Here is an 18,636-nt window from a genome sequence, read left to right on the forward strand (position 1 = left end):
ATTTGAGAAATGGAATTGGATGATTGGTTTGCAGTAAACATGGTGTACCAAATTGGTTTCTAAATTTAGAGAAAGGTTGAGTATCCTCTTATAATAATCAAGAAATAATAGAAGTATTCATGATAATGAAGCTTCTGTAATTAAAAAAAGTCAAATTCTGAAATAACAAGCAGAAATGAACGCTAGCAGGGAGCAACCACATAGTTTATAATTCTCACAAACAGTTGTTTTGAGCTCTTCTCGTGTGGTTACACCACCTTCAACATGCAGTTAGCCACGTGATGGTACATGGACCCTATGGACCTTAATGAAGTTCATAAGTGTGGGGGATTTTAGATAAAGACACAGGACATAGTGCATAAAATTCTAAGAATCATAAAAGAAAGGCAAAGTTGTTTTAATAGCTGCTACAATTTCTAGGCCTGATATTTTTTAAAATTTTAGAAAGTAGTAATTATTATCCATATAAATGTTTTCAAAGAAAAAACTTGTTTACATATAGCAAGATTTGAGGATAAGCTCTATAGTTTAAATACAGAAGACTCCATATCCTTTCATGGAGGTTTTTGAGGACTGATTTTTGGTAACATCTCTCTGGCATAAACTGCTTTATGAAGTCCAGCTTCTCGAAGGGCTAACTCAAAGCGAATTCTAGGGTCAGAAATTATCTGTAGAAATAAAATACAATATAAATAATCAGCAATTCATTGAATTAAAGGAAACTTTAACATTTAGTTACACATTTTTCCAAGTTGCCTAATTTGTTTTTCCTGAATAGATAACTAGATGATGATAATAAACTTAGTGAATACAATGACTATGTTCTGATTCCTTTTACTGAAAATGCCCAAACCCTTTTTCATTTTTTTAATTTTTGAGATAGAGTCTTGGGATCTGTTTCCTAGGCTGGAGTGTCGTAGCATCATCACAGCTCACTGCAACTCCAAACTGGCTCAGGTGATCCCTCTGCCCTGCTTAGCCTCCCAGACAACTGGGACTACAGGCACGACCCACCATGCCCAGCTAATTTTTCTATTTTTTGTAAAGACAAGGTCTTGCTATATTACTCAGACTGATCTCAAACTCCTGGCCCCTCAAGTGATCCTCCCACCTTGGCTTCTCAAAGTACTAGGATATAGGTGGGAACCTCGGCAGCTGACCACTTAAACTTTTTTGACTTTATGCCTTTCTAGTAGATCAGTGGTTTCCAACAGGGGATGTCTATAATATTGTATACTGGATTATTAAAAATAGGATACATTAAAATACATTATTAAAAGATAAGGTAAAAGAAGCTTATGTTGTATACTTATACTTATTGAATTATAAAATGCAGATAATCATTGATTGAAATAAATCTAAGCCACAACCTTTACATCTGTCTTTAAACAGACGTTTAATTTCGCTGTCATTTGGCAATATGTAAATTAAGTTTAAACACATGGCCTCTACTTGAAAAACAAAATCAATACAACCTTTTCTTCCAAGGCTGCTGTTTCAAACAGAACCAGAAAATGCTTCCATCAATCTGATTCTAAATGGGAGTAGACATTTGAGTAGTTCAATTTCTGTTTCAATTTACAGCTGATTGGATCTTATTCCTCTTCCCCTCCTTCTATGAATATTAAATGTCAACAGACAGTATTTGCAATGATAAGAAGGTAGCCACATATGGATTTTACCTAATCAGGCATTTTACACGAACTTGAAGACCCCTTAGAGCAGTGGTTCTCAACCTTCCTAATGCTGCGACCCTTTAATACAGTTCCTCATGTGGTGGTGACCCCAACCATAAAATTATTTTCATTGCTACTTCATAACTGTAATTTTGCAACTGTTATGAATCGTATTGTAAATATTTGATATGCAGGAGACCCCCAGAGGGGTCACGACCCCCAGGTTGAGAACCGCTGCCTTAGAGGATGTGATAATAGGTTAAAGCACTCCCTCCTTCTAAACAAATGGGGGTAATAGAATGTACACAGATAACTAGTTCATGGCGACAGGTGGTCACCCTAAGAGTAATAAAACATGGAGGTACATCTCGTGATGCTGGTAGGATGAGGATAGCCTCGGATAAGGAGGAGCAGTTGAACTAACATTAAATTCCAACTTATTCTTCAAAGCAAAAGGAGGAGGAAGAGAGCTCTAATGAGAAAAGAGAGTCCATAGAAATTACAGGGGAAACAGGTCAATTTGGAATAAGGGTTGTTTGGATGGAGCCCTGGGTACCATTGAGGAACACTGGAAAAGTGTACTTTTCAGTCTGGAACCTGAATTTAAAAGGCTGGCGAGGCCATGCCAAGGAGTCTGAGGAGCTCTTGGGGTTCTGTTTCTGTTTTTAGCCTGGAAATATTAGCCTGTAATCATTGTGAGGCAGCACTTGTGGCTCAGTGAGTAGGGCACTGGTCCCATATACTGAGGGTGGTGGGTTCAAACCTGGCCCTGGCCAAACTATAACAAAAAATAGCCCGGTGCCTATAGTCCCAGCTACTCAGGAGGCTGAGGCAAGAGAATCACCTAAGCCCAAGAGCTGGAGGTTGCTGTGAGCTGAGACGCTACAGCACTCTACCGAGGGCGATGAAGTGAAACTCCATCTCTAAAAAAAATAATAATAGTAATATAATCATTGTGTTTGCATAGGAAGATGAACATGATTACAAGTTCAGGATAAATTAAGGTAGCAGGAAAAGAGAGATGGAGAGAAGGAAAGCAGTTAGCAGTTTATTACACTTGTCTAGACATGAAGTAATTAATGCCTGAAGTGACAAAGACGTAACTGTCAGAAACATTATGAAAGGAAGAATCAATAGAACTTGGCAGCTGATCAGATACAGGCCTAGGGGCAATGGTAAGAAAGAAGTCAAGAATGATACAGAGATTTGTGTCTGAGAGGCAATGAGTTTAAGCCTCAGACCTCAGTCTCCACTTGTGCCTCAGTGTATTCCCCCTGGTCACTCTCACCTATTCCCAAGGATTCATGTCCAACCTGCACAGTATTAACTCCCGAGTCATCTCCAGGATTCAACTCTCTCCTTGCTCCAGAGTTGTGAGGTTTAAGATTTTTTTCATTATTCTGTATGTGACTAGCTAGCAAGTGAAATGGAGACTTCCATCTCCCCAGCTCCCCTCCCTGGATACAGCAAATCAGTTTCTTACAAATGTGCACTAGAGATCTTCACCCTAAACATGACATGAGTAAAATAAATTCTCTCTCTCCCCAAGTCTGTTTTTCCTTCCCTATTCTTATATGGTTAGTGGCAACACCACTGAATGATTATAATTTACTCCTGGGTACCAGGCGATGTTCTAGGCAGTTGACATTTATTATCTCTAATCCTCACAAGGATCTTGCAAATAATTATTTTACAGATGAAGAAAACAGACATAAAGATTTTAATAGCTTACACAAGTGCACCCAGCCGATAAATAGTGGATGTGGATTTGAATCCAAAATGCAGCCTCTCCCCAATATAACCTGCTATCTGGCTTGAAAATCATCCTCACCTTCTTTGTTCCCTCTCCCTCTCAGCCAGAGCCATTCATGGCCCCAGCGCCACCACTTCTATGAGGAGGGCTCTGCCATCTTAAATGGACCTCACCCCAATCCATGTTTACCTCACCGATTTTCCCTTCTGGACACAAGGCTGAAACATAAATCCGATTACAATTATTTGCCACTTAGTGATGGGGATACATTCTGAGAAATGCATCATTAGATGATTCCCACTGCTATGTGAACATCATGGAGTGTACCTACCCAAACTTTGATAGTGTAGCTGCACAGGTAGGCTATGTGATATAGCATATGGTTCCCAGGTTGCCAACCATATGACGTTTCTGCACTAAATATCAGAGGCAATTGTAACACAGTGATAAGTGTTTGTATCTCTAAACATAGAAAAGGGAATGTCACTAGATGATAGGAATTTTTCAGCTCCATTATAGTCTCCATAAGATATGGGACCACCACTGTATACATGGTCTGTTGCTGATCAAACCTTTATTTGTGCAGGGCATAACCACATGTAATTTGCCTGCTTCAAAGTCTGGCATCCGCTTACAGGATAAAGGCCTTAGTAGCAAGACTCGCTATGCTTTCTACAGTCTGACCCTAACTCATGTTTCCAGTCCCATTTCCCAGAACCTTTCATATGCCCTTTGTCATGTACCTCACACTGAAGAAGACACACCAGGAAAGGACTCATCCCACACTCTCCTCGCTCAAACCCTTAATTCCTTTGCTTTGCTACACAAGACTCTTCCAGCTTCTGACTTCAAATGTCAAGGCCCGGCTTCCCTTCTCACTTTGGCAGCCGGCATCTGGAAGGACCCCCGCATCCTCCTGATTACTCCCTCTCCCTGTTCATGCCTCTAACTCATACCCTTTATCGTAAGTCATCTGGAGGAAATGTTACTACTACTACCAAAAATCCCTGCCTGAGCAAGGGCTCAGAAGTTTCCCCTCTGACACTTCCTGACTTCCCTGGTCAGGGTCAGCCTTTCATTCCCCTCCACCTGCTGGGGCAGCTCAGACTTGCCCTGTGGGGTTGATCCCACCCCCATGGCATTATTTCTGTGCATGGAGCTTTTCCCAACAGGCTCCTCTGGTCAGTTCCTCTACACGGGTCAGGCTGTCTTGTTCAGATAGAGCCCAGGAAGCTTGCAGAGAACCAGAATACAGCGTGTGTTCCATAGATACTTAATCAACGAAAAAACAAATAAATTCTTCATCTTTGTATCACCTGGCAAAGTATGCCACACAGAGCAGAGGCACAATGGATTGATTTGGCAGCAGATGAATGAATTCAATCTATTGATTTTTAAATAATTAGACAAGTATTTAGCTTCTCTCCTTAGATTTGTAAAATTAACAACTACTTTTTCCCTTAATTTCAGTGACACTACTTTCCATCTGTCCTCCCTCCCATCCTCCAGCCCTTCAATCCATCCTCTAAAACACCTTTTTAAAAATCCCTTCTCAGTTGCAGGCACAGACTGAAACAAACCCTAAGTTCCGACAAGTGGTTAAAGGGCCCCTTAACACTTTTTCTGCAGAAAATGTTTTGTTTTACCATCAGCTCTGATGTAAACTTTATAAAGCTATTTTTTAATTAAAAAGTAATTTTCAATGAGAGATTCATAGCATTTTCAGGCATACTCTTTTGTTCTACAATCACCTATTAACGACTTTATAATATTAAGAACTATGTAGTAATTATGTACTATCACTTAGAAGTAACAATTATGATAATATGGGTGATGTTCAAATGTAAATATTGAAAACAGTTTGTAACCCAACACACATTTCCGTACTTCTTCTTATCATCATCATGGTTTTGGCATCAATGGTGCTAATTCTCATAATTACCTGCTGTTCATTGTATGTATTCAAGGTGAAGAGTGGCTTTTGAAGAATAAATTCTTCTTCAGTTTCAATGCCCATCCTAGCTTTCGATGCCTTTGTGTCTGACATCATTCTGATACTATCAAACTGAGCGACGACAGCCACCTGAAAGGAAGACATGGCTACTGGGATGGAGACAAGCTAAAGACTCCTGGACAACATTGCTGGTCTCCCCTGCCCATTAGAGATGAAACCTAAGAGGAATGGACACAAAGAACCATAAAACCAGGCCAGGCCTAGAGATCCGTGAAGGAGCTTTGAAACAAAACAGTAAAAGGCCATGGCATATAATGATTTGCTAATGATTGAATAATTATAATTTTAAATTAATCTCAAATAATAATCTCTTTCTGATATGAAGTCATAGAAAATCTTATATAGGGAGGCGGAGCAAGATGGCAGCCGAGTAACAGCTTCCTTGCATCTGGGCACCGTGAGTCTGGGGATATAGGACTCCAGGCATCTCTGGCTGGTGGGATCTGCCTATCATCACCACTGAGAGGATACAGGGAGTCAGCGAGAGACTTCTGGACCCCAAGAGGAGGACTAAAATAGTGGAAAACCGGCAAGTGGTCGCGTGTGTTCAATCCGTCTAAACCCGCCCGCAACTGTAAGTTCGGTAGCAGCGAGACTGCAAACCAGAAAGGCCTTACCTGTGAACTGTTTTGGTGTCTTTGGACTTGGCACTCAGCTGAATTGCCTTGGGGAGAACCTGAGCGGGAGTGCGGAGAACTTTGGCCTTTGTCTAGGCCCCCAGTCTGAGCAGTTGAGCCAGACGGAGCTAATACTGTTTGGCTCTGGGTCACAGGCAGACATTGTGAGAAATCTGCCCCGGCAAGCTCCGCCCTCAGGGTCGCAGAGCTGGAATTGGGTGGGAGCTGGTAACCCAGCGACCAAGTAGCCTAAGGGCGGTGTCTGAGCCGCCTTGCAGCACTAACCCTCGGGGGAAGAGGGAGACCAGTTTTGACACACAGGGTAAGTGGATAGCCACTTCAGCAGTGATTCCAGCGACAAGCACTTCCCTGAGAAAGCTTCTGCTCAGTAAGTAAACAAGTTCAAAGTGCCTTTTAAGTGGGCTGAAGAGAGATTTAGGGTGTCTACCTGCTGGGGTTTGAGAAACTAGCAGCCTCCAGTTGTACCAGAACTGTGATTAACACCTCATACCCCAGAAGACCACGTGTTGCCCAGACAATATTCAATAACATATACATACTGCTTTGTTTTTGGTTGTGTTTTTCTTTTTTTTGGTTTGGTTGTTTTTTTTGTTTATTTTGATGTTGTGGATTGTTGTTTTGTTTTTTAAGTTCAACCTTTTCCATACAGATCCTTTTTCTTTCTCAATTTTTCTAGTTTATTATAATTTCCCATTGCTGCCTATTTCAATAATTAGAACTTCATTTTTGTTAGTGTTTCTACCACTATTATTTGGTTTTTCCAGCCAATTTTATCCCGTAAAGTTTTCTGTTTGCTTGTTTTGGTTTGATTTATAGCATTTTTGTCTTTCCTCTACTAGGTGGAGGAGGGGTACTGTGTCTGATCAGGTTAGCAAAGAGCTGCTGACCTCAAGGGAACCACCCCACTGGGCACCCCCAGAAGGTGGTTTTTTTTTTAAGGTTGTATCAAAGTACCCTACTGTACACCTATATTGCTCTGACTCCCTCTTTCTATGCCTCTCTTCTTTTGTCAATATTCCTTTTACCCACCCCCTCTCCTTTCTCTATTTTTCTTTTTTTTTTTTTCTTATCTCTCGGTACTCCTTTCTTTCATCCCTTTTTTGCTCTTCAACCTTCTCACCCTTCTGGTCCTGTAACCCTTAGTCCACAGGCACGAGAACTTAAAGAGCAAGAGGAAGTGAAAAGAAAATTAGGGCAAGGAAACAGATAAAAGAAATCACTCATGAGGAAGAATCAGCAGAAAACTCCAGGCAACATGAAGAACCAGTCCAAAACAACCCCACCGAGGGACCATGAGGTAGCTACTGCAGAGGATTCCACCTATACAGAAATGTTAGGAATGACAGAAAGGGAATTTAGAATACACATGTTGAAAACAATGAAAGAAATGATGGAAACAATGAAGGAAACTGCTAATAAAGTGGAAAATAACCAAAAGGAAATCCAAAAACAGAATCAAATAAGAGATGAACGATATGAAGAATATAAAAAGGACATAGCAGAGCTGGAGGAAATGAAACAGTCAATCAGGGAACTTAAAGATGCAATGGAAGTATCAGCAACAGGTTAGACCATGCAGAAGAAAGAATTTCAGAGGTAGAAGACAAAGTTTTTGAGATAACTCAGATAGTAAAAGAGGCAGAAAAGAAGAGAGAGAAAGCAGAACGTTCACTGTCAGAATTATGGGACTTTATGAAGCGTTCCAACATACGAGTTATAGGAATTCCAGAAGGGGAAGAAGAATGCCCCAGAGGAATGGAAGCCATACTAGAGAATATTATAAAAGAAAATTTCCCAAATATCACCAAAGATTCTGACACACTGCTTTCAGAGGGCTATCGGACCCCAGGTCGCCTCAACTCTAACCGAGCTTCTCCAAGACACATTGTGATGAACCTGTCCAAAGTCAAGAAAAAAGAAAAGATTCTGCAAGCTGCCAGGAGTAAGCGCCAGTTGACCTACAGGGGCAAATCCATCAGAGTGACCGCAGACTTCTCTAATGAAACTTTCCAAGCAAGAAGACAATGGTCATCTACCTTTAATCTACTTAAACAGAACAATTTCCAGCCCAGAATTCTGTACCAGGCTAAGCTAAGCTTCAAAATTGACGGAGAAATCAAATCATTTACGGATATACAAACATTGAGGAAATTCGCCACAACAAGACCAGCTCTACAGGAAATACTTCAACCTGTTCTGCACACTGACCACCACAATGGATCAGCAGCAAAGTAAGAACTCAGAAATTAAAGGACAGAACCTAACCTCCACACTGATGCAAAAGATAAAACTAAGCAATGGACTCTCACAAAATAAGACGAATAGAATACTACCACACTTATCAATTATCTCCATAAATGTTAATGGCTTGAATTCCCCACTGAAGAGACATAGATTGGTTGACTAGATTAAAAAACACAAGCCATCCATTTGCTGTCTGCAAGAAACACACCTGGCTTCAAAAGACAAATTAAAGCTCCGAGTCAAGGGTTGGAAGACAATTTTTCAGGCAAATGGAATTCAGAAGAAAAGAGGAGTTGCAATCTTATTTTCAGATACATGTGGATTTAAAGCAACTAAAGTCAAAAAAGACAAAGATGGTCACTTTATATTGGTCAAGGGAAAAATACAACAAGAAGACATTTCAATTCTAAATATCTATGCACCCAATTTAAATGCTCCCAGATTCTTGAAACAGACCTTACTCAGTCTGAGCAATATGATATCTGATAATAGCATAATACCAGGGGACCTTAACACTCCTCTTACAGAGCTGGACAGATCCCCTAAACAGAAATTAAACAAGGATATAAGAGACTTAAATGAGACCCTAGAACAACTGTGCTTGATAGATGCATATAGAACACTCCATCCCAAAGATAAAGAATATACATTCTTCTCATCACCCCATGGAACATTCTCCAAAATTGATCACATGCTGGGACACAAAACAAATATCAACAGAATCAAAAGAATTGAAATTTTACCTTGTATCTTCTCAGACCATAAGGCACTAAAGGTGGAACTCAACTCTAACAAAAATGTTCAACCCCATCCAAAGGCATGGAAACTAAACAATCTTCTGTTGAATAACAGATGGGTGAAGGAAGAAATAAAACAGGAAATCATTAACTTCCTTGAGCATAACAACAATGAAGACACAAACTACCAAAAGCTGTGGGATACTGCAAAAGCAGTTTTGAGAGGAAAATTCATCGCTTTAGATGCCCACATTCGAAAAACAGAAAGAGAGCACATCAACAATCTCACAAGAGATCTTATGGAATTGGAAAAAGAAGAATAATCTAAGCCTAAACTCAGTAGAAGAAAAGAAATATCCAAAATCAAATCAGAGATCAATGAAATTGAAAACAAAAGAATCATTCAGAAAATTAATGAAACAAGGACTTGGTTTTTTGAAAAAATAAATAAAATGGATAAACCATTGGCCTGACTAATGAGAAATAGAAAAGTAAAATCTCTAGTAACCTCAATCAGAAATGATAAAGGGGAAATAACAACTGATCCCACAGAGATACAAGAGATCATCTCTGAATACTACCAGAAACTCTATGCGCAGAAATTTGACAATGTGAAAGAAATGGATCACTATTTGGAATCACACCCTCTCCCTAGACTCAGCCAGGAAGAAATAGAGCTCCTGAACAGACCAATTTCAAACACCAAGATGAAAGAAACAATAAAAAATCTTCCAACCAAAAAATGCCCTGGTCCAGATGGCTTCACTCCAGAATTCTATCAAACCTTCAAGGAAGAGCTTATTCCTGTACTGCAGAAATTATTCCAAAACATTGAGGAAGAAGGAGTCTTCCCCAATGCATTCTATGAAGCAAACATCACCCTGATACCAAAACCAGGAAAAGACCCAAACAAAAAGGAGAATTTCAGACCAATCTCACTCATGAACATAGACGCAAAAATTCTCAACAAAATCCTAGCCAATAGATTACAGCTTATCATCAAAAAAGTCATTCATCATGATCAAGTAGGCTTCATCCCAGGGATGCAAGGCTGGTTTAACATACGCAAGTCTATAAACGTTATCCACCATATTAACAGAGGCAAAAATAAAGATCACATGATCCTCTCAATAGATGCAGAAAAAGCATTTGATAAAATCCAGCATCTTTTTCTAATTAGAACACTGAAGAGTATAGGCATAGGTGGCACATTTCTAAAACTGATTGAAGCTATCTATAACAAACCCACAGCCAATATTTTACTGAATGGAGTAAAACTCAAAGCTTTTCCTCTTAGAACTGGAACCAGACAAGGTTGTCCTCTGTCACCTTTACTATTCAACATAGTGCTGGAAGTTCTAGCCAATACAATTAGGCAAGACAAGGAAATAAAGGGAATCCAAATGGGAGCAGAGGAGGTCAAACTCTCCCTCTTTGCTGATGACATGATCTTATACTTAGAGAACCCCAAAGACTCAACCACAAGACTCCTAGAAGTCATCAAAAAATACAGTAATGTTTCAGGATATAAAATCAATGTCCACAAGTCAGTAGCCTTTGTGTACACCAATAACAGTCAAGATGAGAAGCTAATTAAGGACACAACTCCCTTCACCATAGTCTCAAAGAAAATGAAATACCTGGGAATATACCTAACGAAGGAGGTGAAGGACCTCTATAAAGAAAACTATGAAATCCTCAGAAAGGAAATAGCAGAGGATATTAACAAATGGAAGAACATACCATGCTCATGGATGGGAAGAATCAACATTGTTAAAATGTCTATACTTCCCAAAGCAATCTACCTATTCAATGCCATTCCTATCAAAATACCAACATCGTACTTTCAAGATTTGGAAAAAATGATTCTGCGTTTTGTATGGAACCAGAAAAAATCCCGTATAGCTAAGGCAGTTCTCTGTAACAAAAATAAAGCTGGGGGCATCAGCATACCAGATTTTAGTCTGTACTACAAAGCCATAGTGCTCAAGACAGCATGGTACTGGCACAAAAACAGAGACATAGACACTTGGAATCGAATTGAAAACCAAGAAATGAAACTAACATTTTACAACCACCTAATCTTTGATAAACCAAACAAGAACTTACCTTGTGGGAAAGACTCCCTATTCAATAAATGGTGTTGGGAGAACTGGATGTCTACATGTAAAAGACTGAAACTGGACCCACACCTTTCCCCACTCACAAAAATTGATTCAAGATGGATAAAGGACTTAAACTTAAGGCATGAAACAATAGAAATCCTCCAAGAAAGCATAGGAAAAACACTGTAAAATATTGGCCTGGGGAAAGACTTCATGAAGAAGACTGCCATGGCAATTGCAACAACAAAAATAAACAAATGGGACTTCATTAAACTGAAAAGCTTCTGTACAGCTAAGGAGACTATAACCAAAGCAAAGAGACAACCTACACAATGGGAAAGGATATTTGCATATTTTCAATCAGACAAAAGCTTGATAACTAGGATCTATGGAGAACTCAAATTAACGCACATGAAAAAAGCCAACAATCCCTTATATCAATGGGCAAGAGACATGAATAGAACTTTCTCTAAAGACGACAGACAAATGGCTAACAAACACATGAAAAAATGTTCATCATCTCTATATATTAGAGAAATGCAAATCAAAACAACCCTGAGATATCATCTAACCCCAGTGAGAATGGCCCACATCACAAAATCTCAAAACTGCAGATGCTGGCGTGGATGTGGAGAGAAGGGAACACTTTTACACTGCTGGTGGGACTACAAAGTAGTACAACCTTTCTGGAAGGAAGTATGGAGAAACCTCAAAGCACTCAAGCTAGACCTCCCATTTGATCCTGCAATCCCATTACTGGGCATCTACCCAGAAGGAAAAAAATCCTTTTATCATAAGGACACTTGTACTAGACTGTTTATTGCAGCTCAATTTACAATCGCCAAAATGTGGAAACAGCCTAAATGCCCACCAACCCGGAAATGGATTAACAAGCTGTGGTATATGTATACCATGGAATACTATTCAGCCATTAAAAAAAACGGAGATTTTACATCCTTCGTATTAACCTGGATGGACGTGGAAGACATTATTCTTAGTAAAGCATCACAAGAATGGAGAAGCATGAATCCTATGTACTCAATTTTGATATGAGGACAATTAATGACAATTATGGTTATGGGGGGGAAACAGAAAGAGGGAAGGAGGGAGGTGGGTGGGGCCTTGGTGTGTGTCACACTTTATGGGGGCAAGACATGATTGTAAGAGGGACTTTACCTAACAATTGCAATCAGTGTAACCTGGCTTATTGTACCCTTAATGAATCCCAAACAATAAAAAAAGAAAAAAAAAATCTTATATAGAAGACATACCTACTCAACCACCTTGAAAGTCAGCAGAAGTAAGAAATAAATTAAATAAATGAATAATTTTTAAAAATCATTTTTTAACCACTAGCAATTTATGGTTATGGTAACAATCCCATGAAGTTTTCTAGAAAGTTTAATGTGATTGAGCCAGATCTAAAACACAATGTCAAAAGGAAAACAGAGTCTTGGGGCCACCCCTCAAGTCCTATGCAAAAGAGAAGGGAACAGTGTCCTCAGGTACCTGGGAAGAACTGGCTCCAGAGCTCATTCATTAAGGAAGGTCTTTGCTGACCTCCCACAAGCGAGGACACGCAACTTGTACCTGTGTTCAGCACCTAAAACCGAAGCTTATCTGATTCCACCCTATAATGAATCACCAGTTGATCTTACAGGTAACAGAACTGGAGACAACACAGAATCAGACATTTTTCCACTTAACAAGGGACAGCTACATAAGTGATGCTTCCATCACTCCCTTATTTTGTATAAAATGTAGATTTCTTGGGCCTTTTGAGAATGTAGGCACTTTGTCTCATCAGCGCCCGCCCCCCTCTTCCCCCACCCCGCACACCTACACAAAAACCTTTTTCCTTCTCTTTGGTGTTTTTCTCAGGTACATCCTCAAAATCTTGGCTTTATAAACTTCCATTGATTGAGATCTTTGCCTGGGTCATTGACATGGGTCAACAACATCATTCGTAGGTAAACTTGAGTGCGTTGGCGTTACTGAGCAAGATGGGTGGATTTCCATTGCACCAGGCAACTAGATTCCCAGAGACTGCCATAAACTATTGCTCCCCTTCTACTAAAAAACTGCAGTCATTTTAACCCAAATGCCCTTGTCCTTTATAATTGAAACCTGCGTCTTAATGAAAAGAAGCCACTAATTTTGTAAATGATATGCACCATTAATAACACCTGCCTGTTAATTCCCAAAGTCAAGAATTAGCACAAAGAAAATGGCATTTTTAATGCCATTTAGAAACTGTAATAACTGAAGGTTGAACATACTTTAATTATTACAGTTTTCCTAGCTAAAGTATCTTACACTATAGTTCTAAACACTGATTACAGATAACAGGTTCAGCTATTTCCTCTTTCAAAGCATTCACAGGTGGAAAGAATTCTAATTATATAGACCGTAGTTATCAAAGTTATATTTTGAACAAGAATGTGTTTCATAATAGTGACAAATCTTGTTCCCAGAAGGACATGGCATATAATCATTTGCTAATGATTGAATCATTTAAATTTTGTAGGCTCTAGGATGACCAAGACTTACATTTCTATGCTTTGCGTCTATCCCTGTAGCCTACTTTATGAAGGGTGATGGTGCTATAAGAGTTGCATGCCTTTGCACTGCATCCATTCCACCTCATTGAAACTGGAATTCCTTGTTTTGAATCAGCATGACATTTACTAGCTGTGTGACTTTGGGTAAAACACCTACCCTCGGTGCCTCCTCTGTCTCCTCTTCTGTAAAACTGGGATGTTAATAATACCTACAGCATAGGATTGTAAAGATTAAACAAATGACACCTAGGAGCAGTCCAAAGAGGGCTTTACGCTTAGTAAATACTCAATAAATTTGAACACACGTCACTACAAACCTATAAGCAGGTACCATTATCATTATTCCCATTTCTTCAGACCAGGAAATTAAGGTTAGAGACAAGTAAATGACCTACATTTCCAATGTCAGTGAGTACAGAACTGGTTTGAAGAACAATAGAAGCCAAGTTCTTATCCATGATTCTCAGTGACATAGGAGAGAGACTAGACAGTTGTTTCTTACTAGCTGGGAAATGATGTCAATGAAGATTTTAGAACTTGTTAGCTAAACCAATCACTTCAAGTTCAAAACTCTCAACAATTACCAAGTAAAACAAATCCATCACACTTTCCAACTTCCTAAATTTCTGCTGTTGCCATGTACTGCCTACCTCAAACTACATTTGCCTACTTTCCCTGGGCAAGACAGTGGGTGAATTTTATTTCTCCACAAAACAGTATTTTTTAAAAAGTGATTTTTTAACATATGTGTTGGCTGTGGAATATTTCCAAACATAGGTTCCTATGCCAGAGAGGATTATCAGCTCCACCAGGATCTTTGAAGACAGTAAAACCCTTCAACTAGATGCAGGGTTTGACTGTTGTAACTGGATACGGTTCAACTAATAAGCGAGAGGTGATATGGATGCAGTGAAATCTTGGGAGAGCTTTTTAAAAGGTGGTGATAAAGTTCTTTGGATACACTGAGAAAATGGAAATAGTTCAATATAATTGCTCCCAGGAATGAAGATCAGTGTCCCCATTTGGAAAAGTTACATTTTATATAGCAGGTGTCATGAACTAAGCCCCAGCAATAATGTTATTAAGTGCACTTAGAATTTTTTTTTTTAAACCACCCATGAAAGTTCCCAAATTAAAAACACCTGTTTCCTAAGGGCTTCCAGCCGCCGCACTCTCTCTTCATCTTCATGCGCTTCTTGAAGGGCTGCTGCTTTTCTCTCCATCAAGCGCTTTTCCAATAATTCTTGTCTATATTTAACCCTTTAAAAATAACACATAGGGAAGTAGGAAACTATCATGGTAATCTTGAAGATGATATGGGTAACAGTATAGGAGTAGAGAGCATTGCAGAGATATCACTATCACAACTTGTTTTTACTTACTTTTGGTTGATTTCTCATGTCTGAACAATAAAAGACTCTATAAAATGCAATTCACAGTAATTCTAATAAAAATCAAACACATGCAGGAAATCATGGGGGTAAAATTCAGTTCCTCTCACTCCTCATTGAAATCACTTTATTAACCCTGAATGACTGTTGGCTGCCACGGTTGCAGCTAATCTTAAATTGCTTCCTTTAGAACTTCAACTAAACTTTAGATATAGCCACTTATATTGTCACTTTCTTAGTGGGTATGTGCGCATGTTAAGAAACTAAAAATTGCACTTTGACATCTGTAGGTGGCAGCAAAAAACATGACTTTCCCTTAGATTATGTTTCCATCCCCCTTAAAATCATCAGATCTTAAAACAGGGTATGGTTAAGTACCAAGTTCATTTGGCCCCTTCTGCGGCCCTTTTATGGGAAAGCTATTCTTCTATTATAGAAATGGAAGTCATGTTTTCAGAAGAGAAGGAGCCTGGGTTCTCAGGGGGAGTATTAGCTGGCTGCCTCCCTCTTCCACCGCTGATGGTTCAGATTGAGCTCTTTTCATGACATCAGTCACAATGTCCTTTACCCTGAGGGTGCACACCTGCATTTGCCATGAAGGTACATTCACTAGACCTTTCATATTCTGTATTCTGACATTTACCGAGTGTTCACTGTGTATCAGGTCTTGAGCTGAGTGCTTTATGTTTTAGCTCATTTAGACTTAATAAGAGTCAAACATTTGGGGTACTATTTTTTTTTTTTTTTGTAGAGACAGAGTCTCACTTTCTGGCCCTCGGTAGAGTGCCGTGGCCTCACACAGCTCACAGCAACCTCCAACTCCTGGGCTTTAGCGATTCTCTTGCCTCAGCCTCCCGAGTAGCTGGGACTACAGGCACCCGCCACAATGCCCGGCTATTTTTTGGTTGCAGTTTGGCCGGGGCTGGGTTTGAACCCGCCACCCTCGGTATATGGGGCCGGCGCCTTACTGACTGAGCCACAGGCGCCGCCCTGGGGTACTATTTTTATTCTGTTTTATAGATAAAGAGATAAAGGCATAGGCATGCGATGTAACTTGTTCAAAGTTTCGTGCCCAGTAAGTGGGAGAACCAGAATTCAAACCCAGGACAATTGGCAGCAGAGCCAATACCCACCCCTCCCCCTCGCCCTCCCCACACCACGCAATTAACCATGCCTTCTCCTCCCCTGGATCCCTCTCACTGACTTCAGAATACCTACTGTGTGCTGCACCCAGTGCTAGAGAGTGCGGCACACTGAGCAAAAAACTCTGCCCTCAAGTTTCTAGGTTAACATAGAGGTGACGACATACCTAGGAACTGGAAAAGACATCTTCAGATGCCGTAAGAGAGACACAAATAAGGTCCCTGATATTTGGAGAAAGGAGAGAAGACCACTTGCTGGGCTGTGGGAGGGATGGCTAAAACTCAGTAAAAGCTTTATGAACTAGGTCTCGGGGATAAGTTTTTTGGTGAGCAAGGAGGATGAGGGTGGAGGTGGAGGCTGGTTTTCCAGGCAGAGAGAGCAAGTACAGGGTTGGCTGAGCCTGGCAGTCACAGGGTTTCCTTGGGAAGATAAGGTCCTGGGGAGGAATACACTAATAACAGGTTGGTCATGAGCTGGTGTTAAAGCAGAAGCACAGAGAAAGGGAAGGAGAGAAGTATGCTGTCAACCCGTGTAAAATACAAAATACAGAATGCGATTTAGAAGGAAAATCCTAACTTCCTCCAATGGCCCTGGGTGTCCTGCCCCCCAGTCAGGAGTAAGCGCGGTCAGTATGCACAGTTCAGGAGCCCACCGACCAGGATGCTCCCTTTCTCTCACGGAAAGCTCTATTTCTCATTCTCTCCTTTCACAAAGGCATCACACAGCCTCCCTAATGAGGTTCTACTCAATTTAAGCACTGAGTACAAGCTAAGTGAACTACTGTGAAGGTTCAATTAAAAGATACCCTGGGATTTGACAATTACCATATGCTAATTCTCAGAACCTTCGGAAAATTTCCCTTCCTCTGGGATATGTAGGTTGCTTCGTCTGCAACAAAGCTTTGTCTACTTTGTGGAAAAGTAATAGTAGTTACAGTCAGGGGAGCTTGACTAGTGAGGAAGAAATTGCAAATGAGAGGGAGGTGTTTGTACCTATGTGGTGAGGCAGGCTGACTCACTGTTACTTTGAGGTTCATTCACTCATTTAACAGATAGTTATTGAACACCTGGATCCATCAAGCACTGTGCTGGGCCCCGGCAGTCCAATATCAACACAGGAGGCATGCTCCTATCCTTGTAGAACCGACAGTCTACTGGGGATACAAAGACCCACACGGCTGTGACACGTGCTCTCGTGGGCCAGTGGTGCTGGGGAGTACCTTTGCCAGACTTGGGGATTTGAGGAAACTACCTGGAAGGAAATGCTGTGAATATCAGATCTGAACAAGGAGAAGATGCACCAAAAGGAGAGAGAATAGAAAGAATATTCCGGACAGGAAAAAAAAAGCATATGAAGGCCCAGAGGTAAGAGAGACATTCAGCATGAGCAAAAATGAGTAGTGCAAGGTGGGGAGTGTCCAGAAGTGAGGCTGGAGAAACAGGAGGAGCAGGACTGTGGGGGCTCCGCAAGTCCGAGGGCTTCTGATCAGGACAAATCTCTCCCGTGACCCGGAGATTGTAAGGCGGCTAGCCCAGAGAGGGCACGCCAGATAGGCATGGATGAGCTCCTAACCAGGGGTATGGTAGAGGCACTGGCAGGAGCGCCCAAGAAGACACAGAGTTAACAATACGTTGAAAGAAAATACATAGAAAGTGAGAGTTTATTTTCTGGGAGAAAGGAAAGAGAGAGATGAAGATTATTTCTGTCTTCAACAGTGAACAAAATATTGTTCCTCCCTAAAACTGGAACTTAAAAGAAAAACAGGGAAGAGAAGGGACTAGGCTCAGTTTGGACACAGACCTGTTTTCACAGAATCTAGGTTGGAGAAATAGACAGGAATCTAATCAATAGAATGGATTTGAAGCCACCAGAGCAATGCTATCTTCCAGGACCACAGTGTAAAGCAAGGTGAGAAGTAGGCCTGGGACGGATTCCCACGGAAACAACAATTAAGAAAGAGACAGAAGAAGAGGGAACTATTTAGGGAATGAGGAGGACAGCTGGTCCTAAGGAGCTAAGGAAGAGGGGATCAACAATGTCAAATGCTACAGAAAGATTAATTATAGTGAAAAATAATTATTGGAATAAACAACAGGGAGTCGTTGGTGATCTTGGCAAGAGCAGTCAGTACATGGTGGCAGAAGAATTAGGGGGAGGTTGGGCAGTGAGCGAGGGACGGAGATGAGCCCGGGAGCAAAGCTGATGCCAGTGAAGCTGGAGGTTGCATGGAACTGACCACAGTTGCTTTGGCTCCAAAGTGATGATCAAGGTCTCTCTGACTGCCTTGAAGATTTGCCATGAGAAAATCCAAGGACATAGGAGACACACTCAAACTCTTCATTTTTCAAGATGCATGGTTTAAACTCAAATAAGT

At 40.6% G+C, this 18,636-nt stretch overlaps 1 protein-coding gene across 1 annotated transcript in view; it reads right to left on the minus strand.

The window, feature by feature from the left end:
- Positions 1-381: 381 nt before the first annotated feature.
- The window catches only part of LOC128588447 (coiled-coil domain-containing protein 148-like), a 69,898-nt gene continuing 51,643 nt past the window's right edge, over positions 382-18,636 (minus strand). Inside the window, exons 2-4 of the mRNA XM_053595264.1 lie at positions 14,871-14,988; positions 5,372-5,512; positions 382-668 (exon numbers count right to left, since the gene is read on the minus strand). Coding sequence (XP_053451239.1) covers positions 555-668; positions 5,372-5,512; positions 14,871-14,988 — 373 coding nt within the window. The 3' untranslated portion in view covers positions 382-554. The remainder of the gene's footprint in view (positions 669-5,371; positions 5,513-14,870; positions 14,989-18,636) is intronic.

This window comes from Nycticebus coucang, chromosome 6, assembly GCF_027406575.1.
Source record: "Nycticebus coucang isolate mNycCou1 chromosome 6, mNycCou1.pri, whole genome shotgun sequence".
Classification (NCBI taxonomy): domain Eukaryota; kingdom Metazoa; phylum Chordata; class Mammalia; order Primates; family Lorisidae; genus Nycticebus; species Nycticebus coucang.